The sequence below is a fragment of the Apteryx mantelli genome, chromosome 3 (assembly GCF_036417845.1).
Source record: "Apteryx mantelli isolate bAptMan1 chromosome 3, bAptMan1.hap1, whole genome shotgun sequence".
Taxonomy (NCBI): domain Eukaryota; kingdom Metazoa; phylum Chordata; class Aves; order Apterygiformes; family Apterygidae; genus Apteryx; species Apteryx mantelli.
In genome coordinates, this window is record NC_089980.1 from 25507439 (window position 1) to 25533647 (window position 26209).

At 40.3% G+C, this 26209-nt stretch overlaps 1 protein-coding gene across 1 annotated transcript in view; it reads left to right on the top strand.

Moving 5' to 3' along the window:
• ALK (ALK receptor tyrosine kinase) overlaps window positions 1-26209 on the top strand; it is a 325887-nt gene that overhangs the window by 57659 nt on the left and 242019 nt on the right. Inside the window, exon 2 of the mRNA XM_067292965.1 lies at window positions 25334-25450. Within this exon, the coding sequence (XP_067149066.1) occupies window positions 25334-25450 (117 nt within the window). The remainder of the gene's footprint in view (window positions 1-25333; window positions 25451-26209) is intronic.

Consider the following 26209-nt stretch of genomic DNA (forward strand, 5'->3'; position numbering starts at 1 on the left):
GAGAAGCCATTAATATTCCCCTGGAGTTGCAGTTGATGGGCTTCTTCATAATTTGCAGAAGAAAATAAGAAATCATTTGGAAAGCAACAGTGTTTTTCTAGAAAAGCAAAATTTTGTGTTAAAAGCAACTATCAGAATAGAAGCCTGGTCCTTCAGTCAGGTCTGAGAAACCTAAAAAGAGGAGGACTTGGCACATTTCAGAGCAAAGCAGTTTAATCAGTTCCACTGTGGCTTGCTAAGATCTGAGGGAATAAGATCTTTTTCCAATATGCAGCACGTGCACATTTCTTGGATTCAGTAAAGGCTGAGACAGGATGCGCACATAGCAGCCACTAGGAAGCAGTATTTTTGGTTTCTCTCTGCACATCTGACATTGGCTGGCTTGAGGCCCTGGGCAGACATTTCATCAGCTTCTACACGAGGTATAATATTTATTCTGAAGAGTGGAGAATTTTGAACTTCAACTATAAAACCACAAAGAGGGCTGAACTCCTTGGATATGATGAGCCACAGAATTATAAAATGATCAACAATTAGGGATAACAACCTTGACAAGTAGAAGAAGTCAAAAGACAGCATCCCACATATGAAGGAATAAGCAGGTAAATGTGGAACATAATCCTGTATGACTCAATCCTAAACTGTTTCTGTTTTATACTATTTGAAAGTGCTACGACAAAAGAGCAGGTACACCAGATCTTCTGAGTTCTTATTCCCATACAAGAGGACATGTGGCAGACTGTGGCTTATACTGAAATGCTGGACCTTTATATGGACCATAAATTATGGATCTGCTTTCTCTTGATGCAAGGTTTAGTGTAGGATATTTCTGAAGTGCTGTAACAGACATTACTTTTTTTCTCCCTCACTTCAGCTGTGTTATAAAAGTTGCAACAGCCTTAAAAGAATTGGCTGGTCCTCTGAGGACCGGATACCTATGCTTTCTTTTATAGCTGTCAGTCACACTTGTTTTGTTGCATATGGTTAGTAAATTCAGTAACAGACAAACTACTGATGAAAATAGTCCTGTAGAATTCGTTCTTGGTATATATTTGCTTTTGACGTTCAGGATAATCTTAAGCATGTTTTAAATGTCAGGAGATGATGTACATTCAAAAGCCAAGATCTCTAGTTTAACTATTTTAGTAATTTTGCATATTTTCATCCTATTATAATAATCCTTTTCTTCAACTTATCCTGTTTTTCTGTCCAAGAGGAACCACCTTTGCTTAGCAATAGATTGGTTTTAAATATTTAAAATTCTAGATTAGTAACAATAATTAAAAAATATTTACATAACTTTGGTTGATAGCATCTTACCCCAAAAGTCTGTCAAGAGGCAGATCTGACTCCGTAGCACACTTCCTGATGTGCTCAGTGCACTAATATGACTGAAACAAAAGCTGGAGAGAAAGAGCACCTTCTCTCAGACCACTGCTAGCAGGATGTCTTGTTGCGAGGGCACAGCTGATGGTGCTGGCACTTGCTGGTCCACCTGGTCTTTCCGCTATTTCCAGCATGCCCAAGAAGTGCAGACAAGGTTTTGGCACTGCGCGGTGGGGAGGACCCAGAGTTCAGCCTGCTGCAGCACCAAGGACCGGGCAGCCTCTTTCTCTTCCAACATCACAGCATTGCTTATGAGCAGCCCTACGTGGACACAGCACTGCCTGCATCTATGCAATGGGTGGGTGGGAGCTGCTCTAGCTCAGGGAGTCCGTCAAATGCAAATAACTCGAACTTAATCTTGTAGCAACAATTGCAGTAGTCTGTATTGGCTAATATAGGGCTACTTGTAAGGCTTCCCTACATCTCAGGGTGGGCTAAGGAATCACTGAAGAGTTGCTAATCACAGTCCAGGGTTTACCACCAAGATGAAGATCAGTACAATGTGCTTTACTACTTCTTGGCCCATTGTTCCTCTTCTGCAGCTTCCTCCTCCATGCTAGGTTGTCTGCTTTTCAGGAAACTGAGTTTTCACTCTTCCTTGTTGATCTCTAGCTCTGAAGATACTGTCTGTATTTCCCCTCTAAGTCACATGAGACCTTGACAGAAACTGCAATAGGTTCAATGTTTCTACAGAGCCTTGTTTATGAAAGTCCATGCTATAAAGATGCATAGTCTCTACTATTTCTCTAGAAATGTGCATGCCAGGGATATGATTTGTTTTTGTTGGCTGAGCATGGTTTAGCACGGCTGAGGTGTGCTTTATTATCAATAAACCGATATTTCTGTAGTTTTAAGTGTAGAGTCTGTGATATTAGAAATTATATCATCCTTTAAGTCTTAAGACCACAGCTTCAAGTGCATTACTGAAAAGAAACTCCTTACTGTTCTAGCTTTAATGGTAAATAAACCTTTAGCTTTGAATTGACACTAGAGAAGGGTGATGTATTAATGCCATCACAGTGTTACAATGCTAAATGACCAGGGCAGCAAATGATGTGAGAATCTCAGGCAGCAGCAATATTGCAGTATCCACAGTATTCATCCAGCTCTGCCGAAACTTCTGCGCTTGTCCCCAGGGCGAGAGCGGTGCTGTGGTGGCCGGGGGCTCTCCTTGCTCTCCCGGGCAGCACAGCAAAAGAGAGCTCCCATCCCTGCCATCTGAACAGGAACTTGCAGGTCTCAGCAGCGTAGGGGATAAGGGGTCCTGCTTTGGAAACCAAAGAGAGAGGAGGGACTCCAGTATTGCACTCTCAGCTGTGTTGCAAGTCCCTGCTGGCAGCAGGTCCCAGGTCCCCAGCAAGATCAGATTGACTAGAAGCAACAGAGAGACAGAACTGCATCTTTTCACAGTACCCCCAAAATCCATGCCCTAAAGACTTAATGGCATTGTGGTACCTGGTGGAGGCGCAATCCCAGTACTGTGCGTGAGTCAGACGGTATCACCAAGCTCAGGATGATGCTGTATTCAACCTCTTCGTTTTTTTTCATTGTGTGTTCAGAGATGCCTGCCCAGGGAGAACAGCTTGTTGGTGTATTGTTGCCTTTTAGTTGCTCTTCAGTAGGATTGAGACAGAATTCCTTGACTTATTCTACAGCACTGTGTTTATGGCATAAGTAGTGAAGAAATGCCTGTGAGACACTATTAAGGTTACCCTCTAGATGATGGATAGGTTATTCCAGCCAAGATCCACTGAAGAGAGATCAGAAGATAATTGACTGTCAAGCTTTTGAGCAACATAAAGGTCAATTGCTGCAGAGGTCAGTTTATTTGAACAACGGGCTCGTTTACAAAGGGTTACAGAATGCTAATAATAATTTTTGCTTTAATGGAATTACTCAACATTGTCAAGGGAGAATTAACTTTTAGATGTTAAGCTTTAGTATCTTTTTGAAATCTGAAGGTTTTTGGACAAAGAACCCAGTTTCATTTTTTTATTGCAATGAATGTGAAAGGTCTGAGAAAAGATGCTCTAGAAAATGCCAAAAGTCAATGCTTTGACTGAATGCCAAAAATAATTGAACTTTACCTCCAATCATTAAGTTGAATTGCTGGTCCAATCCTCTCTTTTCCTTCAGTAGTGGAGTAAGAGAACAACAAGAAACCTTAACTGATCCCAGCTTGTGCCCATTTCACGTATGTGTAACTAACAGGAAAGCTATAAGACCATGGAGAACCAAACCATTGCCTGCTGCATATAATAACAGATCGAGTATATGTTACCTTTCTGTTGTCAAGATTAGTATCAGTGAGATTTCTCATGAAAATCACCAAGATTTCTAGGTCGACCTGTCTTGTTGCATTCGTGGAGAGTGTTCTTTTTACCAACTGAAGTTGCCAGAAAAAGCACATAATCCCGCTGCTCAGGGAATCTGCTTTCAGTGAAATGGTGGAGACACTGATTTTGGCATTTACAGTTTCTGAGCCTCTCTACCTCTCACATTACTGGGAGCCTTTGAAAGGGGGAGGATTCCCCCCCCCCCCCCAGACCAGTCTGTCTTTTTAATTTCTCTTTCTCTACTTTTTGTGTGTATGTGGAATGATGCTGTGAAGCAGCATTGGTAGGAATTATGTGTTCCCTTGTCTCTCAACCCTCCTGTTCTGCAAGAACTGTTTCCTCTTCATTAGTTATTAGCACTTTTTTTGGAGGGGTAAGTTAACCTGACATGCTTTGCAGGGGGAGCTGTCAACAGGATACTCTTTGGCTGCATGCAAACACCATTAGCTCACTTTTCAGGATGCTAATTTCTTTTGTTATGGTAGCAGTACTGTTTAGAGGGGTTTCTTTGGGGGGGGGGGGAAGGGGGGAGGGTGCAAAGGCAGTGTTGAGTCACTTACTAACACGTACTACCTTATCTGCTGGAGTCAAAACTGGACCTACGTGAAAGGAAGGTAGACATTGAGGGAGTCTGAAAATTGGCAGGCCTGTTAAAAAACACAGGTATTGTTCTTGTGGTGGACAAGCAGGGCTGGAAGCGCAACCGAGGTTTGAATGGATTTCAGAGGAGTGGCTGCAGGACTAGGTTTTGCCTCAGGAGGTACAAGGTTCCTTCAGGCAGGTCCATGTGATATTTTGCAGACAGATTAGCACTCGCCTGCCTGTGTTTTCAACCTCTGGCAGTTACATGAACACAGGAAAGCCGTACTCGTGCTGAGCTAGCGTGCCCTACTGAAATGGGAAATGCGTTCATGTGGTTTGGCTCTGGTAGCCAGAGCTTGGCATTATTCCTTTCTCCCCTAACATAGAGCTTGCAAAGCAAAGCAGGCAGGCTTGCTCAGTTCACACCTGCCTGCCAAACATCACCAGAAGACCAGATCCTTGAATGCATCTTGCCAGCTTAAAGGAGGTGTGAAGACCTCTCAGGCTTCTAGCCCTCTTCTACTACCTAAGTGGTTCAAAGAGGCGGTAGAACCCATGAAAATCCCTTTCTTCTAATAAATCGCTACAGTGTGGGAAATTAAGAGACTGAATTAGTTCCCTATATCTCTGAGCAAAGGAAACAATCTGTAAGCCCTTCATCTCTGCATTAGTCTTCGTTCCTTTCCTATCATGCACACTTCAGGTGGAGCAATCTGCAGCAGCATTTCAGTTTCTTTGCTTTTCCCTCTTCATGCTATTTGCGCAAGCTGAACAAAGCTGTGTTTCCATCCAGTTGTTTTGCTTTCTGATTCTAGTGTGCTAGCATACGGCTGAAATGTCTGCATTGCACGTTCCTTAAAGGAAAGCTAGGCTACCAGTCTATACCAGTGAGATCCCAAGAAGCCTGGAGATTTCCAGAAGAGACTAGCTGCATGACTATAACTGCAAGATTGGGGCAAATGCTCTTATACAATCTTTGTATAAGGAATCCTGTATAACTGGTTCTGGAAATCTAGTGAGAAGCTGGCTGTGACCCATTCCTTTGAGTGCCACCTGAATAACAGCAATGGCAAGGGAAATGTGCTGATGAACATAAAACACATGAAGACTAGTTCTGTGCTAGTCACACACAGAAACAAAAAAATATTGTACTATTCAAGCTACTGGGCTACTCTAAGTGAATGTCATTGGGACCTAACTCTTTAGATTCCTCTGAAAATCCAAACTTCAACTGGAAGAAGCAAGGACGTTGCTCACATCTTAGTCCAGATCTCTCTGCGAGATTCCTGGCCCAGCTGGAGCGAGTGCATGGGAGGGCAGGCGGTGTCTGTGTTTTCAAGTGCAATGAGAGGTGGAAGAAAGAAAAGGGGAGAACAAGGGGAGGAAGAAATAGTAAGACACTGGAATGCAGATAAGGGTGTAAGCATTAGTTAGAAGCATTATCAGTGACCTCTATATTGCTATATTTGCTCCAGTTCACCCATCTCTACTTAATATCCTTTTGGCTTGTATCTGTTAACGGAGTTATAAAATAACTCTTATCTGATGATAGTAAAATGCCTTATTGTTCTCTGTATGCTCGGATGTCATCAGGTTTTTTAGCTATACTCTAGGTTTCTAAATTAAGACATTTTGCACATACACATATTAAGAAGTGATTGTGCAAGCTTAAATGATGCCACAAAATACATGCCAACCAAAAGAGAAACAAGCCCTAGATGGTTATGTGATTTGTAGAAGGTAACCACAGGCAGAAATAGAAGTGATAGATAGAACTGGGCATATGGTAAGCCTCGTCCCCAAATCCCTACCAAAGTCTATCTAAGAAGGGATGAGTTTATCTTGCTTACATTCTAAATACTATGTCTGTTAGCTTGGAAAACTTTTTATTCGCACCCTTAGGAGCAATGGACATCTTGCGTACAGCCACGAACGAACTAATGTAGCAATGGCTTCTTAGTTGCACAGCAGTAAAATGTTATGATACTCGTTTGCAATGTTGTACAGATATACAAGTCTGTTCATCACATTGCCCAACACTACAGCATTTATACGACTACAAATTTCCTTACTTCATGCAACTAAAAAGACAGAGGACGTTGCCAGATAAGGGAGAAATCCCAGAACACTCTCTCTTATTACAAACCTGATCTCAGTCCAAAAAGGGAGGTATATCTTGTTTTAAACATTCGACAACCCAAAACTGAACAAAAGGAAAAATAACAAACCAAAGATGGCTTGACTTCCACATCAGGGCCCCGGGCAGATTGCCACAGGAAAGTAGAGGAATTATTGTCTGCTAAGCAGACCCCATCTTTAAAACATGCACAGCTTAGAAAAATAATGATCTGAAACTCAGACTACTTTCCTTCTACTTGCTGAAGAGGAAGAAGTCTCATATGCTGCAGGGGGTTGTTCTAGAAACAATTTTACCTGAGTTTAACTTTCAAAATACTACAATAAATTATTTTCTAAGACAGTCGAGTGGAGCTTGTAATACTCATGTTGAAACATTTCTAAAATCAAAGGGAACAGATTTGCCAGTCTCTCAGTGTTATATCGCCAGATACCTAGCTGTGCTCTGTGCTTAGAGAAAGGCTTTCCCTGACACCACCTGTTCTTGGGGCTGGTCAGGTCTCGGCCTTGGTGTGACTGAGAGGGACTCCTAACACCAGTGGTGATGGAGGAGGACCTCTTTCACCCATGTGGAGGATCTCGGGTAGGATAACGTTGGGTCTAAAGGCAGCTGAGGAACCAAGCAGAATTGGCAAGGGGGCCACACTGAGGCAAGCAGGGCTGGAGCAGAGGGAAGGAGCTCAGGCAAACCAGATTTAGGGATCCTTGAGCAGACAGTTTGCTGTAAGCACAAGCTGCTGCCTCCCAACATGGTTGCAAAGCTGCGCGCTATGATTGCTAAAGGTCTGCGTTCCCCAGCTTAACTTTTTCTAGGGTCTGTTGAGAGTAAGGTGGGACTGGAGACTATGCATCTAGGTATCAAATTCTGAAAGTCCTCCAAGTCACTCATGAACAAGGGAGGGGGTTGGAGGAAAAGGAGAAAGAGGGAAAAAAGTTCCAAGGATGGTTTAGAACTGAGAGGGATTCAAACAAGCAAAAATGGGAATCATGCTTTTCCTTCCTATTTCTTAACTAGAAACAAGGTGGCTGCTGGCTGGGACCAGGGTCAAAATGAGGAGAAGTCCTTACGTAGGTGCAGAAGCTGTCAAAGCCCCTCAGACAATTCGAGGTGCCCACGTCATCTCTAGGCAGTTAGTGACACCCAGTGACACTCTGGCACCTCAGGCTTGCTGCAGATGAGACACAGGCACCTTTGAAAAATCCCTTCTTTCTGAATGAAGATAAAAACCAGGAGAGTGTTTGAAATTTGTAAATTGCTTTTATTTTCCTGGTTGGTAAAGAGAAGCCTTGAAAGAGACTCGAGAGTGAAGTAGAATAATCAAGCAGCTCATTGATCTAAAGTTAATCTGCTGCAACTGCCTCAGCAAATGCTAAAAATGTTCTCCTTTCCACTGAGGAAACAGCTTCTGCCAATATCCCTATAACACCAGCAGCCCTTGGTGCTTTTGTCAAACATACTCTGTGTTTGAACAGATCAAATGCAACTCATTTGTTGTTATTGTTTAAGAATAAGCTGTACTTATAGAATTACTGTGGCATTATTAGGCCAGTTTCCTAAAGCACAAATAGAATGAAAAACAAACGAAAAAATGAGGAAATTCTGTTTATTTTTGTTTGAAAGTTCAGCACTGAGCTTTGAGATTTTGCTATTCTCAGTAGTGAATTATGCAGTATTGTATCCTGCGAAGAAGCACCCAAAAGCTGTCTTAAAAACATAATCCTAATGCTAGGGTTCTATGTAATATGCAAAGCATTCAAAATGTTCTCCAAATGCAATGAAGGTGTGTTTCTGGTACAAAATAAAAGCAAATCATGCCTTCTAGCTTTGGACTCTGATATGGAATCTGTGTGAACATGGACACGTAAACTGTCTGTCTGCTCTGTCTGCAAAATGAAGCTATTGAGTGCCTCAGAGTAGCCAGGTAAGACAGAAAAGATATCCGTAGGCTAAATATTTTGGTGTTGACTCGCTGTGATTCGTGCCAGCTGAATTTTTCTTTTGTGCTTTCACTGAAGGAAAGAATTCAAAATAGGCTTTCTACTAAACCAGCAGAAATAGTAACTTTTTTAATGAAAATTCAGTTCTCTAAATTGTTTTGAAAATGAGCTAAGGTTCACAACAATTATTTTCATAGAATCTTAGAATAATTCAGGTTGGAAGGGAACCTGGGAAGTCTCTAGTCCAACTGCCTGCTCAAAGCAGGGTCAATGTTGAATTCAGACTAGGTTGCTCAGGGTTTTGTCCAGTCGGGGCTTCTCTAGAATCCTGTTCCACTGCTGAATCATTCTCACAGGAACTTTTTTTTTCTTTGTTCTCAGTCAGAACCTCCCCAACTCCAACCTATGACCATGTCTCTTGTTCTCCCACCATGCACCTAAGTGAAGAGCCTGGCTCCACCTCTCAGTCACCTCCTTGTGGACATTGCTCTTAGGTCCCCCAAAGCCATCCCATCCCCAGGCCAAACAAGCCCAGCTCCTTCAGCCTCCTCACAGGGCAAGTGCTCCAGCTCCCGACCATCTTGGTAGCCTCTGCTGAAATCGCGCCAGGTCATTGATGTCTTTCTTGTAGTGAGGAGCACCAAACTGGACCAAGTACTCTACATATGGTCTAACAAGGGTTAGCCCTTCCCAAGTGCAGGGCTTGCATTTGTCCCTGCTGAATTTCATGAGGTTCCTGTTGGCCCACTCTGGCCTATGTAGCACCTGTTGAATGGCAGCCTTGCCCTCCCACATATCAATTTCAACCCTTGGTTTGTTCTCATCCACAAACTTGATTTTGAAACAAAATTTAGTGTAAACTGAAAAATAAATCCTAGAACCATTGGCCTCTGTTCATCCCCCATGTAATTTTGTTTTCATCAGTGGTAAACTTACCCCTCTAGCTCCTTTAGATCTTGCACACCTATAGGATCACAATTTTCTTCAGTTAAAAAAAAAACAAACAAATCCTACATTCTTCCCTACCACTGACATTTCAGGATAAAGTTAAGTTTTAAAGAATATTTATTTAAAAATTTGAGCCAAGGCTGGAAAAATCAATACTTTGACAGGGGAAACTTTGTTTCTCTGATTCTGCCAGAGGGTGCAAATATTGTGTTGGATTCCACTTGGTGTTAGGTTTTGTACTAGCTCTGTATTGCCTGGAGCTCAGTCAATGTGTGATACTGGTAGAGATATTGCCTAAATCACAAGAGGTTTTTTTTTTTTTTTTTAATGTATTTAGTAAAGCATATCCCTGATGTTTAGCCAGCACATGGAGGTTTTATATATTAAAAAAATCTTTGAGCTTTGGCACCGCAGTAGCTATGGATTGTGCTGAATTTTGTTTCCACTTCAAACCAGCCTTTCAGGCAGGGGATGTGGGATGTTTTGCTCTTACTGCAAAACTGGAGCATGCTAAAATTGTGAATGCCACAGAATCCTGATGAATTCCCCAAATGGATGTAATTCACTAGCAATCTTAAAATACTATTCTACTCTAAAGACTGACTATTCAAAAAAGGTCCTCATTTAATCAATAGAGCTACTCCGTGTGTACATACAGACACATAAAATCTGTTAGTGACAACATGACGAGTTATATTGCTTTTTGCTTCTGTTAGCATTGCAGAACCAACTCAGATTTGAGCAAGTTGGAATCTCTGTGTTACTACATTATATCCACCAAAAATAATACCTTGCACAGGACAGAGGCTCTTAGGCACCAGAGTGCTGTCAGTAATGGCACTGTTAACCCAGGGTCTGGTCAGTAACCTGTCCTGACCACTGAAAGCATTGGGACTGCACAGGTTTTACTGAGCCCATAATTTCAGTTTACAGGATTTTTGCTACTGCGTACACTATACAAGGAGAAAAAAATTCAGCTTAACTCTGACCTTAGGCCATGTTTGCAGGTTAGGAAATTATTGCATTTTTCATTTTCTAGCCGAGTACTGTTGCTACATTAATATAAAGTTCCATTACAATGTTTTCATACAACTGATTTCTGTGCAGTAGAATTATATTAAAAATCTGGAGGTGTCATTCACTTTGGTTAAGAAAGTGATCATTTGGATACTGACCTCCAACACATGCAAAACTGGAAAGTGAAGAGAACCTGTGTGCCTGCAGCATTCCCATCTGCTTCTGTGGCTGGTAAAGATACAGCTTGAATCTCTATTACCTGAAAAGCAGCATTGCCTGGAAGAGAGAGGAACTCAATTAGTGGGGAGGGGGAAAAAAAGGCCAAATGGATTATCTTAAAAGGTTTAGATGGCATTCTGTGCAATCTTTATTATTTCATCCCAAATAAATTCTGATTGTCCAGTGTCAAGGTTTCACAAAAATAGACTTAAAAGTATCAGTTTGGATTTTGATTACAGCACTGTGATTGACCTGTCAATGGCGATAGGTCTGTGATAAATCCTTTTTAAACTACAATAGAAGTGGTATCATACTATGCAGTAATTGGACGTGAGATGATACAGATCCCTCCAAGCTAGGCTTCCAGCCTGGATTTTGATTTTGCACACCTCAAAATTCAGCAGAGTTTGACTGAGGGAATTTGTCTTAGTTTCACTTTTAGTAGACACATTGCAGGAAGTTTCAGGCTGTAGGTGTTCCTCCTGGAAATGCCAGGTTAGGTGTTGCTGGAGGAAAGAGAGCTGAGCGCCTGGAGAAGCGAGGCAACCCACATTTCCGAGTATTAAATGGAGTGGATGGAGGAAGGGAAAGCTCTCAGTTCTCCCACATGCGGCCCAGGATACAATGGTCAGAAAGCAAAAGCACTACTGGCAGATTAAAGCTCAACGCAGGGGAACCGAGTCTGTAGCTCGGGCAGTCTCTACAAGAAGATAATGATGTTAATTCCTGCGAGTAGTGAGCTGGTTTCTGATCAACCTCATGTAAGCAGGTGTGCTCCAGAGATAGCAATAAACAGAAAAACAGGTAAATTACTATTTTTAGCAATGCAGTATGGGGAGACTTAACAAGTTTGCACTACTTCCCTGATAAATGCTAGATTGTGGGTCTTCAGGGAGCACAAGTATCTGAGATGCCAACTATTAGTGTGAAACTGCAAGAGCCAGACTGAGGCAGGTTTCATCCTCCCACAGAAGGAGGACAATATTCCATCCTTCACCGTAAGAATCAGCCTGCTCTTTTCCCCTACCATCCCTTTAGTGTCCTTCAGACGCTCTAAACCAAACTTCACCTTGGTGAAAAACACCTGGCAGGTAAATGCCCTCGGTGCCAGCATTGCTTCTGCCTCCATTACCAGCTCCCATGGCCAAGAAAGGTGTTCCCTCTCCATGGCAGGCCAAATCCTTCGGCTCCTTCACTAAGCCAAAAGACAGGAGCAGGGATATAAAAAGGAGGGGAGGGAGGGGAAGAGGGGTGTCTGTCGCTAGTACTTCTCTGGAGGAAGGGAAGGGAGGGGGAGAAACAAAGCAAACTAAAGCAAATATGCACAGGTCCTGAAGACTGCTCTAGCAGCCCAGAAGAACAACTATAGGACATCCATGAACAGGCAGTGGCACTGGCACGGGGAACCCTAGCAGGAGGCAGACGAGTACTGAGGAGATGAATGGAAATAGAGGATGCTCTAGGTATTAAAACGTTTCTCTGTGGCCTTGATTATCATCAAGATGTGGGGTAGGTGTCCCAGAGAAAACTGGACCCTGACCTCGAAGCTGAATTAGAGTGTTGTCTTGTTTGCCACGTAGTGAAGCTAGTGGTCTAGAGATAAAACCTGCTTAATATGCTCTGTTCTTTCCAGTCATCTGATCACCTCTGTGTAATTCAAAAGCTGTATCAAATTATTTACCTCTTTCCCTCTCTTTGCAAGTTATAATGCATCAGTTTGATGCTGGTCTCTTTCTCTGTTACGTGCTCCAGTTTTTTTCACAGACTTATATTTAAGACAACCTGCTGAGCCCAGAGTCTTTCCTGAGATAAAGTTATCATGGGAGAAAAACACGTTCCCTGTTTTTCTTCTTGCCTGGATTTCTTTTAATAAATGGAATGGAAAAATGGCCACTTACATTCACAAAGCAATTTTTTGCTTAAGTAGGTGTTCAGAAATGTGTCTCTAAGATCTATGAAACATGACTTGAGTGGGTTGAATCTGGGGTGAGGTCTGTCATGGAAGAAGCAAGGCAGTTTCGGTGGGTGTCTCAGTGCTGAACCCATGCAGTCCTCTCCACGACACACAGATTAGAGGGGGGAAGATGCTCTAAGACTGCGTCATGGCATGCAGCAAGTACTTTTCTGTGAGGTAACCCTCTACAACAGTTTTGAGTAACAGTTTTCTTAATACAAATACTAACTTTTCATATAATTATATAGAGTTTCCCAGAATGTGTCAAACTGTAGTCCTGGGTAATCCAAAGTCTGTTTATTAATGGCTTTTGGAGGGCTGGTGGTACTGGCTGCTTTTTGTTTCTACTTGCTAAACTGTATGAAAAGAACCTTTAAAATGCCCTGAATCCTCATCTGATAGTTTCTGTGAGTGCTAATACTATCATTAGCAGAGGGATATTACGCAGGCCTCAGAAGAAGAAAGGTGGTTTGTAAAACTGATTGTTTCAAAAGACTTCTCCCAATCCAAATTCTTTCATTTGGATTTTTTATGCATTTACTATAACTGTTCTCACTCTGTTTTGCTCTTTACTAAATTTTCTAAAAGAACTAGTTGACTCACAGAGAGCTTTTTCACATTGGCCAAGCTGAGTGGCTTTTCCAGCTCCATGCCAGCGGATTGCCAGGGAAGTGTCCTGGCAGTCATGGGGCAGGGCGTGATCTTGTGAGATGCACAAGAATTAGGACAGCTTAAGTTGTTTTCTGATCTCAGAGTTTCCATCAGGAAATACCATTTTGAAAACTAGATTTCCTATGGGATTATATCAATTTAAACAAAATATTGGGGTCTTTTCCTGTCTGGGAGGAAATCAGAATGAAATGTTTTGACTTTACCATAATGAAGTCTTTGGATCTTTTACGTCAGTTGCAACTATGGTATTGTATAAAATTGACATGAAACCCTTTGATTTTATTTCCTCCAAACAAAACATTTGGTCCCAAACTGTTTTCCTAGATAAGATTTCATTTCCAGGAAACTTCAGATTTGTTCTTGTTCATTCCAATGAGTGGAACAGAAAGAAACAGAAATCACAGTTTCCTGCAAAACAGAAATTCTGATATCTGTTCAGATCTAACACCCATGCAATTCCATAGGCATCTGAAAGACCAAATGGTGCATAGTATTCAAAACAAACAAAAAAAACCCCCAAAGGCTAAAATCTGTTCCCAGTAAATATTTGAGTAATTTCAAAGTATTTATCAACTGTGGTCTGTCCATGAACAATTTGCAAGCAGCCAGCAAGTGCCAAATTTCACAAACAGAACTGTTCATTGCAAATGTTTGCCTCTTAACTGTGACCAGAATGTGTGTCATTAAGAAGCCAACTGTTCTTCTTAAAAAACTCCCCCCCCAATGTTAAAAACTATACGTGAGGAGCAGGACAATAGAGTTTAAGGGAAATGAGGTTTGGAAAACTTTTCTTCTGACACATCTGTATAAAAATATTTACTGCTTTTTATCTAAGGATTCCAAAGCACAGTGAGCATGATTGCTTCCATTTTACCAGTAAAAAAGACAAGGCAAAAAGAGAAACTACACAATTTATCTTAGATCCCATTGCAGATAAGAAGAGCTAGGAATGGAATTAGCTCTCTGAAGTTCCAGTTCATGAAACATTACCTACAGAGCGATAAGTTGGCTTTTATTTATAATGGGCTTTACTGTGGTACTCATCACAGAAGGCTCTGTGCAACTTGCAAAATTCAACTTACCGGTTTCCACAGCAGACTCATAATACAAAACTGTACTCTCTTCCTTTTCTAGATGAGTAAAAATGAGGCATAGATTGCAAATTGTTTTACAGCATTTGGGGTGGGCAGTGAAAAAGTAGCATGAGACTAGCAGTGCTGTCTCAGCCTTTTCTGGCCTTCTCTCTCTTAATTTGTCTCGCTTTTCATCAGCTCTAAATTCAGCTTTAAAGCAGCTCCTGGAAGTACTTTGATTTCAAGACATGCAGGCAGATAAAGCTAAAACTAAAATACAAAAAACAAAAAACCACAAAACAAACCCTGATGCACTGAAGCAGCTTGCTGAAGGCAGCTGGTGATGATTTCTCCTTCATTATTGCTTAAGGACCATTATTTGCAAGCACCTTATCCCAGGAGGACTTGCTTGGTGAAAAGCCATGGGAGGAAGTATTCTTAAAGAGGTGTCATCTGTCATGACAAGTTTCCTGTCCTGATGAGTCTTGTGCTGAGACCACATTATGATGACTGATGAGGCCGTCCGGAGCAGTTAACTCAGCCATTTGTAATCATTTCTCTTACAGGCCTTTTGGTAATCACTTTGGGAAATTCTTTTCAAACAGCACAGGGTCTGGGGGGAAAAGAAGCTAAGTTATTTCACTTTTGCAGGAAGGGATCTAGACAGCCATAAACTCAGGGAAAAATAAAAAACAAAAATCTCTGTATTAAATATCTTATTGTCCTTCTAGATATTCCTGCAAGGCTGTTTTGTTGGGGGGGTTTTGTGTAGATGAAAGCCCTTTCCACATGCTGGCTCTGTGCCAGATGTACAGAATTTCACTTTCACAAAACAGAGTGAAGTCATTTGACAGAGACGTGGCTGGAGTAGCAAAAGGAGGAACCTCTGGAGAGAAGGAAACAATAGTTTGTTTTCTAAACTTTGCCACCTATTTGCTAGGTGAATTTGAGCAGGTCACTTTATCCCATGGTTTGTTAGTTCTCTTACATGTAAAAGGTATATAATTCTGTAACAAATCCATCATCTCATTTTTTTGCCCTGTGGTTTGGGTCTGCTCCTAGCCAGTTTACAGTTCTTTACATTTTCATCAAGGTCGAGCTCCTCAGCCCAGCCCTCCTCACCAGTTTGGACCCAGCAGAAGAAGGCTGTAGCAGCATTTAGGAATACTGTATGCAATAGAGAAAACTGAAGGTTCTTCTTTTCTCTGTCACCTGGCCCTTTCTCATTATCTTAGACTTGCAGTGACTGTGTCTCCTTGAGTATTTGGGTAGCCCTACATATACCAAAAACCAAATATGAAGCCAGGCAGGACTTCACAGCTGCGCACTCTGCATCAGCAAAGATAACCTCAGCCGTCCTGCTCCACACATGAGGCCCTGTCACTTGAGCTGGAGGGGAATCTCTTATATCACATAGGTCAACTGCTCTGGTGCCATCCAGCAGAGGAGAGTTGTAGCTGGCTGCATCTGCTGCTTTACAACATCATTCACTCTTCTTATGCGAATGCTGAGGATTATGTAACATTTAAGATTTTTGGAAAGCAGCTATAGAGAGCAAAATTGTGCCACAGTGGAAAAAAAACACCCTAAAAAAATTTAGGGTATCTCCAGAGATACTGCCTCTCATTTTTCTTTTGCAACTGAAAAACAAAATGACCAGTAATTTTCCCTTTTACAACTTCCACTCATAGTCAACTCAGAGGTGTCTATCTAGGTGAAGATAAGAGTTTTTCATTTCTCACTCAGGTGTTTTATGGCTTTCATTTTGGTAGCACTTGCAGAATTTTCTTGAGAAGTCCTTTCACATCTAAATATCCCACAGTTGTAGCCAGAGATGATGTCCTTTACCTTAAGCAAAATTAAATGTTGCAGTGAAAATAGACAATATAACCACATTGGCATCTTTCCCAGTAAAGGGAATATGAACTAGTTTTTATTGTTACTGCCAAGACAGCTGGGCTTTAGATTGAAATAGTCATCACACCCTTTTGCTATTTCTAGAGATAATGCAGCTTGCCTACCAATAACAAATGTCTAGTATTTTCTCTGGTGCAGAAACATTTTGCATGTTTGTTGCTATTCTGCCAGAATATTTCTTAACAGAAATGCCTAATGCAGCAAATAAATGGTTTTAGCCATACAAGTGACAGGAAATTCATAACTGTCACTCCTTCACAGTTTGTATCTATTGTACATATGCAGTGCTTCACATAATTCTACAGAGTGTTAACTTTATGTTTTGATACAGCAGGCATATTTTAAAAGTTTCTTCTTTTAAAATGTCACCTTTAGATGGCAAGGTTTTGGAATTATTCCACGGATTTAAACTGGGCAAAGCCTCTAAAGCTACAATGACCCTTCTTAAGGTGTTCCCTCTCCTCTACAGCATAGTTGAGTCACAGTTTCTGTGGGAGACTTCAATCCAGAATTCCTTTATGAACATCTGATCTAAAGATGAACTTCCCCTCCACCCCCATTCAAGCTCAATGCTACAATACTGTGAAAGAGAGGATTTTAAATGTTCAGGTCATGTGTGAATGTAGATGGATTTGAGTTGGAAGGGGATCATTAAGAGAGTGACTTTTTAATTAGTTTTGCTATGTATGAAAGCAAACAATGTTCCCTAAACTTTGTTATGGGCATCTCCAGAACCAGAGTTACTGATATGATATGAAAACATGAGAGGACAAGTGACTTACCACCATTTTCACCTTGATCCAAAAAAGATTTTCAAAAGGTCATGGAGGCTCTCTAATCTGAGTGTGAACAGACTCCTGCAGACCACAAAGATTCAGATCTGCACCTAAACTTTCCAATAATTATTGCTCCAACATTTAAATGTTCAAGGAATTTTTGCATGTCACTTTGCCCATAGAAACTTAAGAAATATGGAGACAAAAATAAGTAAGCATTGAAGTCTATACCTTGAAAACAAGAAACCCAGATCAAAAGACACAGATGTTGATAGAACTGTGAACTTGTATTAAAATTTGCAGGGACTGCAGGCTGTTGAGAATCTAAATGTCCACAGCTGTGTTAAAGTCAAAACTGCTTGGACGTGTAAGTTTGCATACGCATTCTGGTCTAGTACACATTCAGTGTAGTACAAAAAATGGTTTTAAGTGGGTGTAGAGCAGGAGATTGTTTCTGGGTTTGTTCCTCTCTTTTTACTTAATTACACTACTCAAAAAGATATAAGAAAAGTGAAAATTTGTTGAGAGACTCCAACTAGGCGTATGTGTTAAATATGGAAGTAGCCATGCATAAATCAAAGGTAAAGGCACTGTACGGTTTGAAGTCTGTGTACATAATGAAATATTAAAATTCTGTCAAAATGACTGCTATGTTTTTTCTTTGAAAGCCTGGCCACTATACTTTCTAGAGGTTATATTAAGTGGGTACTGAATGAGGAACTGTATGCTCACAGGAGTAATCTGGCTTATGGAAATAGGTGAACACTGAGAATGCATGGGATGGGGATCCCAGTTGTGACAGATGAGATGCTTTGTATTCTTCTGGATGAAGAACCACATAAAGGATAGTCTTTCTAAGGTCTGGTCCAACAGGCACAGAAGTCAGTGGAGCGATTCCCAAGGACTAAATGAAATCTCTGAAGTTAACACACATGAACCAAAAATTAATACTGCCTTTCACATGTTGTTTTGTTGGAGGTTTTCTAAGCTACAGTAGACAAATACCCCAGGTGACCATGGAAGAATCCCTTTATTTTTATATGTGCACAAAAAATCCAGGCTATTGGGACCCTGAAGTACGTAGTGCACTGCACTTCAGTAGGAAGGCTGCCTATTCCACAGACATTATCTTGCACATTCCTGTTGACTGCAGTGTCTGGTGGGGTGGCTCAGGTGTCTCCGAGTTCTTTCCATGTTGTGGGAAACAGCTGGACATAAATGGCTTGTTTCTCACTGGTAGATATGGTCAATCATTCAGATGCACAGGTTATCAGTATAAAGAGGAGGACAAGTATTGCCTCGTGTTGAAATACTGCAGCCCCATTAAGTCTCCTCCACCTTCTCCAGTTGTGATGCTGTAATATCTAAAAGCTGATAAAATCTGCAAGTGTCCAAAATTAAGAATGCACATGAAGCTTTGCTGCTAAAGGGCTTTGCCCCTTTCTTTAGCTGAGCTACAGGCTGGATAGGCAGGAGAAGTGCTGTCTCTTGACGGTAGCCTCAGCTACTGAAGGGACTAACCCTAGTCGAGAGCTGCTCAATTGCTAACACTTGGTTCTTTGTTTTCCTCATGCTGCAAACGATGATGTTTAATTGTGTTGTAAGAGATTACTAAGGCAAAGATCAATCTACTGTATTTTTAAAGGTTTCTTGTACGCACACAGATGAGTAACAACTTTAAGCCATTTCTAGTATCTGGTCTGTAATTGAGACCCTGAGCTCTTTATCAGTGATTCATTGCTGTTTTGTGATGTTTTAGTGGGCAGGTCCTCAGCAGCTGCAGAGCAGTTCAGGTGCAATAATATGCTCTAGATGGCAGTATATTTTTAAACTATATTAGTTGAACAGAGTAGAATATAAGCTTGGTCATTTTAATTGCTTTTTGAAGGTCTTATGATGCCAGCTGTTCTCCAAGTAGAAATTAAAAAACTTCTTAGATTTCACAGTATGCATGCCAATACGAAAAACAATTCACAAAAAGCAGCAAAGAAAACAACATTATTTTCATTAGCATTTTTAACAGGAATTTTTTTGGAGGGTCTGTAATGACCAGCAACACACACAATACTTTGTTAATATTTCCCTGTCACAGTGCCCTTACAGAATCGTATTTTGGGTGCTTCATGCTCCTTCTCTTCTGCTAGAGATAAGATCTTCTAACCAGCCCACATTTCCCAGACTTAGCACAGATTCTCCTTGCATCCATAAATGTCCATGGGATGGGACACAGTAGGTCAGAGGGACTGCCCAGTCTGTAGAAAGAACAGGGATGCAGAGCTCCTTGGCATATTTTCTGATTGAATGAGTCAGCTTTGAGGCACTTGTGTTCTCAATAAAAAGTCAATTTTTTTTGTGGAAAGGAGATGCTTTTCTAACAGAAAAGGGTTAACAAAAAATTTTAAATAAGCCTTACAAAGTTGAAAAAAGAGTAGTTTGGGCTAGAAGGATAACACAGTTGTTAAGTTAAATACAGTTTTATTAGTGACACATGCTTCATGTACAAGAAGTATGCTAGTCCCAAATTTACTCATCAAGCATCTGTCTGTCAGCATCGTTGATCACTTATATGCCTCATGCAGTATGTCTAACTGAATTCACTATCCACAGATCGGCTACAACCCACTAAATGCAAATTTCTTCTCCACAGCAATCCAGCGCAAGTTCTGAGACACGCATACTATCATTTACTTGTACTCCTCAGGCTTTCAATTTGACATAAAATCATTGTAACATAATGCATTATTAAATATATTTTCCAACTGAAAAAGACAAACTTGACAGACTGTCAGTGAACATTTTCATACTTCAGAAAAAGTTTGTAAAAATAAAGCCTGGAGTACATCCACCTATTAGTGTAAGTAATGCTCACCAACTACTCAGAGCAAGTAACTGAGTGGAATAATTTTGCCCTTTGTCTTGTTCTCTGCCTGGACTGTAATCAGATTTTGAATTTTATTTATGTCATTTAGACAATAATTTGTAAGAGCACAGTTTAGTCTGTGGACTAAACTTGGGGACAAGGACAGGACTTGCGACAGGACAAGAGACAACGGGCACAAACTGAAACACAGGCAGTTCCATCTGAATATGAGGAAAAACTTCTTTACTGTGAGGGTGACAGAGCACTGGAACAGGTTGCCCAGAGAGGTTGTGGAGTCTCCTTCTCTGGAGATATTCAAAACCTGCCTGGACGCGATCCTGTGCAACGTGCTCTAGGTGACCCTGCTTGAGCAGGGGGGGTGGACTTAGACAATCTCCAGAGGTCCCTTCCAACCTCAACCATTCTGTGATTCTGTGATTCTTCATAAACTATTTGCTTTGTTTGTTATTTTTGGTGGTGTCTAGTCACTGTGATGTTATAATGTGTTCTTTGCACTTTTATGGATGACTGCATATTTTTACAGATGGGAAGAGGGGAAAAAAATGAAAACTTCTAAGCGGATGCATAAACACTGTTAGTGCAATCATGAGGATCACCAGTGAATCTGTGAGCTTACAGGGAATTCTCAGGCAATTTTTTTCCCAAGTTGCCTCCCTTTTCCCCCAAAAAACTGAAACTAAGAAGTTTTGTGGAGTCAGGAGCTCGGGAATCCTTTAGCAAGGACCTCTGGGTACATACGCACTCAGCTATATAGGAGCAAGCCTGAAAATCCCGTTAGTCACAGCTAGCCAGGACTTCATAAATGTCTGGGATCCTCTTCTGCAAGATGGAGATGCTGGGCTTCAGAGCCCTGTAATGTTGGATTTGCCCCTTTCCAGGATTTCCTTGGCCTGCTTCTGGTTCAAAGGAGCAGTTTGCAGAGATCTCCATACTTGGGATGGTCAGCTGTCCCATAAGACTTTTTGTTTGTTTTAATGAAGTGAAGGTGGCTTGATCCTGAGTAGATTTGGGACTTTTTTTTCAATAGGGGAAAAGATATTATGTAATATACTTTCTGTGAAAAATGTCTGCCTTTTACTTAGATCTGGAATAAGATTTTTTGAAATGTTAGGCTTTTCCAGAGATTAGAAAAATCCAGATCTTAACAGAGGCTGTTTCTAAACACATAATTTTAAGTTTTCCTAAAAACTATTTTTTGATCACTGTTATAAACAGGAGCCACAAATACTGCTAAGGTTGATTTCTAATTTACATGCAAACAAATAGGAATAATTTTGAGATATTCTTCCAGATGTAGATATAGCTGAAAGTACTGTTGAATCTAAGTTATTACTTACAAATTTGTTGCAACCCTGAAATCTACAAGAAAGCTACATGTAGGTTTATCACCTCAGATCACCACTGACTTACAGAACAATAATAAGAACCTTTGTGTATATATGAAAAAACATAAAGGTAACTATGCAAGCATAAAGATACCAGGTTGCCTGCATTGGTTCTCAATATATTTTTTTAGATTTTTCTTGGAAAAATTTTATGTCCTATTTACTGCTAGGACACAACTTCTGTGAGGACCAGCTCTGAGAAACTGGGAATAATACAGCTTAGCAAAGTGAGAAAGTTAATCCATTTAGCAATGAAGCAATATCCAAAGGTAGTAACAAGCAAAGGACTTGTGCTAAGATATTCTGTGACATGTAGATGCACTTTTTAGTTAAAAATGGCATTTTTTTTAATAAAAGTTCAATTACATTTTTGCACTGTAGAGAATGTTAGAAAAATAAATATAGTAATTGCTGGGGATACTTCCTGCTTCTTCTAGAAAGGGTGACAAAGGGAAAAAATCTTGTTTGTTTAAAAATAACCCAGGAAGAAAGCCTTTCTTGTTTTTCCATTCTTTTTATGTGAACATGTAGGAGTATTCTATTAAAGAGATATTTTTCATTAAAATAGTATATAAATATTTTATTTAATGAACTTCTGGCCCTGAGGCTTGGCTTCAGTACATGTGAATCATTTTCTCTCTTTTTTTTTTCTTACCAAAAATCTTGGTGAGCTGAATGAATTTCACATCCCCTAAGGAGATTCCTTTGTACAAGTTCAAAAATAGAAATGTCAAATGTTCTCTTCAGGTGTGCGTTTCTAGCTGTGATTGAATACCTTGGGTCAGACTTTGGCCCTGGATGTTCCTTTAGGCAGAAATATCAAAGAAACCTCTGCTGTACCTTGCCAAACTTCTGGCTACTAAAAATGGAGCTGTCAGCTTCCAGTTGCTAATCCATTAATTTTTGTAAAAAGTTAGGTTTACTGTTGACAAGTGATAGAGCACCATGGTACAAACAACCAGAAGGAGAGGTTTGCATATTTTAAAAGAATGAGAAGAAAATTTCTTAGTGCTTTTTGGCTTCAATCTTAATTGTTTTGGAAAGGGAAGAAAAAACCTTTATTTTGTAAAATGGCTACATTGTAGTCTAAATTTGCATTAACCTGGCTGCACAAGAAGCATTTGTTTAGCTGATATGCAGGTCTTCTGTAATTACCTTTCTGGACATAAAACACCCCGGAGGTAGAAGAGGAAAGGTCTCTCTTTTGTCTAACCTATAGCTCTCTCTGAAATCATATCATTCCTCACTGTGAAGAGTAGCCTTCTGGCTATACAAAAACCTTTTACCCAGCATCTTTCTCTGAAGATAACTTACTTGGGAAGGATTCATAACTTCTGATACAATCTTCTTGTCTTCAAGTTCAGATCAATAGCCCAAGCAAATCATTTGAGATGAAGTTACAAAATTAATCCTGAAGAATATGAGAAAAAAAGGTTATTAGGTTAAAATGAATCGAACTGGATCCATGGTATTGTTTAAAAAAAAAAAGAGAGAGGGAAGCTTTCAATTCTTGATCTTATGCACCTCTGGCTGCTGACACAGAGGAGGTTCAGGTACCTGGACTGCCCTGTCTTCTCTGCTCAGATGCTCAACATTATCTTTTATATCAATTTATTGCATATATTGGTGACAGAGGGAACATATCCACCTAGCTGATGCTGAAGGTAGGACTGATTTCTGAGGAATGAGATATGTATTGGATTATAGTCATCAGAAGCGTTTTCTGAATGTGAGAAGTGCCAGGCAATTTAGGGTACTACAGGTTATCATTATGTTATTGATTCCCAGAAAAGGTTGGTCAGAATACTAGTGGTGATTTAATCTTGAGTTCTGTGTCTGCAGTGTCAGGGAAGGAAAGGCATCTGAGTGACCTTCACTCAGGTAATTTTTCCATGGGAACAGAGATTGGGAACAGGTAGGGTTTTCAGGTTTGTGTTAAGCTTTCACAGGATTCAGATCCCAAGGCTTAGTTCTCTGTCAATACTGTATGCATGACATCTGCATTCATTTGGGTCTTTAGGGGTAAAGAGGTCCTAAAGTTCTTGTCTGTGGGAGACATATGACCAGTGTTAGGATAGTAAATCTTTCTCCATTCTGCAGAGTCATTGGACACTGATGTTGTATAACAGGGATATTGATGCTGGTCAGACATCTCACATCAAGCAAAATGCACATAATACACTCATTGCTTTTGAAACTAGCCAATTTCAGGAGCTCAATTTTTATTAGCATTATTGCTTTGTTTATTATTTTATATTAGCACCAAAGTGAAGCCCATTTATCGGAAGAAAAATCTGTTCTTAGCAGCAATTGTATCTGTTATAATGAAACCTGACATTATTTGCCATAATCAGCTATATCAAAAAGGCATGTCAACTATGTCTTGAAGTTAGGAAGGAAAATCCAATATAAATGTTATTCCATAGTTACCTATTGCTTCATAATTCACAGTTGAAAGCAGGACACTAGGTTTGATACCTACCCACATAAATCACTGGCTTGTTCCACTGTGTTGCTAAATTGCAAACAATAATAGTTGATAGTCAGTTATTGTGCCATAACTTAGAATACAGACCAGATTTAAAGTAGCCATTAGGGAAATTAAATCTTTGCCATTTTAGGATGGCTTATGAAACAGGGTGAGGTCCACTCTTATCCTGAAGATGATTGCTCTAAGCAAAGTGCAAGAGTTACAGAATAGTTACAAAAGAATGGTTATTTTTCTCTTGGTTTTGCTATTGTTACTCAGTTACAGCAGCGTGCTGAAAATTACATTATACTGAGATGAGATAGGACTTAACTAACACTTGTTACTTAAGCTTCTGACAAGTCCCTCTGAAATTATCATGCTTTTCTTCAGTGGAGAGGAAAGCAGAGCTAAGCAGAGCTTTAGTAAAATCAAAGCAGTTTTTTTCCCCAAAGCTTCAGCCTTGCTTACCACTATCCTCTTAAATGCATCTTTTATTATCCACTATTTTTTATCCATTCAAGAGGATAGTTCTTTGAAACTCTGAATTAATTATCACTCAAATTAATTAATTCCTATTGTTACAGAAAGTTTTACCAAACTTTTATCAGGACCTTGCACCTGGTTACTAACTAAAAGAATTCAAGCAAGCCACTGTGGTAGTGTTCTTACTTAACAAAAATACTATTTAATAGAACAAAAATGTACATACTATTTCTTTTTCTTTCTGAACAACACATTCTTCATGGCTTCTGTGAGAAATTGGAACATATTAGCAAAACAGAGTTTAATTCAGTTGCATCAAACAAACTTCCCAAGCCCAACTTTTGCCTGCCTGTATTTCTACAGAATGTAATCTTACCTTTCCCCTGAGAACCTCAAAAATGAGATGAAAATACTCAAGATTCTGCCATCTTCAGAAAATCCAACTTAAACATTCATGGGGAAAATCTGTGCTTCCAAAGTTAATGGAATTCTGTTTTGCTCATTGACCTTGCAGGTTACTTCAGATACTGTTTTTCTTTGCACCTCTAATGTCATCCTGGTCTTGCAGAGCTCCGTGCAGATTTGTATAGGTCCTGGCCTGTTCTGGGTCACTGTAGCATCTGTTCCCCAAGGGCTTGTTTGAGGTGCGTTTGGTTGTTGAACAGAAGCTGGGTAGAGGTTTGTCTGTTGCATGTACAGGATCTAACAGATGCTAACAAAACTTAAAAAAAAAAAATTCTTGAAGCACTGAGACTTGGAGAACTTAGAATCAGTGTGGGATTAAAGTTGACAGGTTTTCTTGGTGACAATTTTGCTATGCAAAGCAATTTATCTCTTTTCTCCCTGTGTGCACATGTATCAGGAAGGATATTATTTCAGATACTGAAACTCTACTGACTCTGCTTCTATTGAAATAGAACTGCATATAACTGAGCTTGCAGTTTTTCACTGGATATTGTATTTTTTACTGCCCATCAAAGAGCTGTGTAGTATTGCTATATGCTGTTTAAATTTTGTTTCCCATCCAAGAAGTAGTTGAGTATCAGTGCTTATTGCATATGGTCTGTAAGGCTGTTTTAAGAACTTTGGGCTTGATATGTAGCATACAAACAATTGTGACATACATAACATTTATGTTTCTTTTTTCCTTTTACTGAAAGGTTTGAGCACTTTGGATCTCCCAAGCAGCCCTCCACTTCCTCCTGATTTCTCTGCTTGGAACTTGACCTGGATCATGAAAGATACATCCCCCTTCTTCCCTCATAGAGGACGACACAGTAAGTAGAGTTTATGTTATCCTCAAGAGGCTGTAACTAAATGCCTAATGACACTGGTGTAGCTGAGGAGAAAAACAATAAAGGTCAAATGTTTCATGCTAAAATATCCATGGTGTTATGGCTTTGAGGCCCTCAACTGCCCCCCAGGTGCCCTGCTCCCTTGCTGGGGCTGGCGAGGCTGCTGCCCTGCCAGCCCAGGCATTCCCCCTGGCTCCTGGCCCCCAGCAACCCCCCAGCATCCTGACACGTGGTTTCCAACTCCAAAAGCAGGAGATTATCTTAAGAAGACCAGAACTGGTATTAGCAGGCCAAGCTGCCGAACTAAATTTACAATATAGTAAAGCTACAAAACAAGCTCCCAGATTGTAACATTTGGGTGGTATGTTGAAGTCAGTGATATTATAAAGAGAGGAGCCATGTACAAAACTCAATTTTTCTTGCCGTATCTTTTCTTAACTCCCATCCCTTCCAAAATCTGGGGTTCTGTTTTCATCTGTTCTCTGATATGACCTATTTACTGACAAAACCATAGCCATACTACTGTGAAATAGTATGGTCATAGTTAGAACCAGATTGCATAAGGCAATATCTAATACACAATCCAGAAAGTGACTGAAGTGGAATATATCTACTACCAGTCTCTATGAGAGGAGATAAGATGCTGAGAGGCTAATAAGATTTACTCACCCCAAGCCTGTAATTATCTGCTTGAGGGAAAAGTTTGACCTACCTATATGAAGGAGTCCCATATTTCTTCAA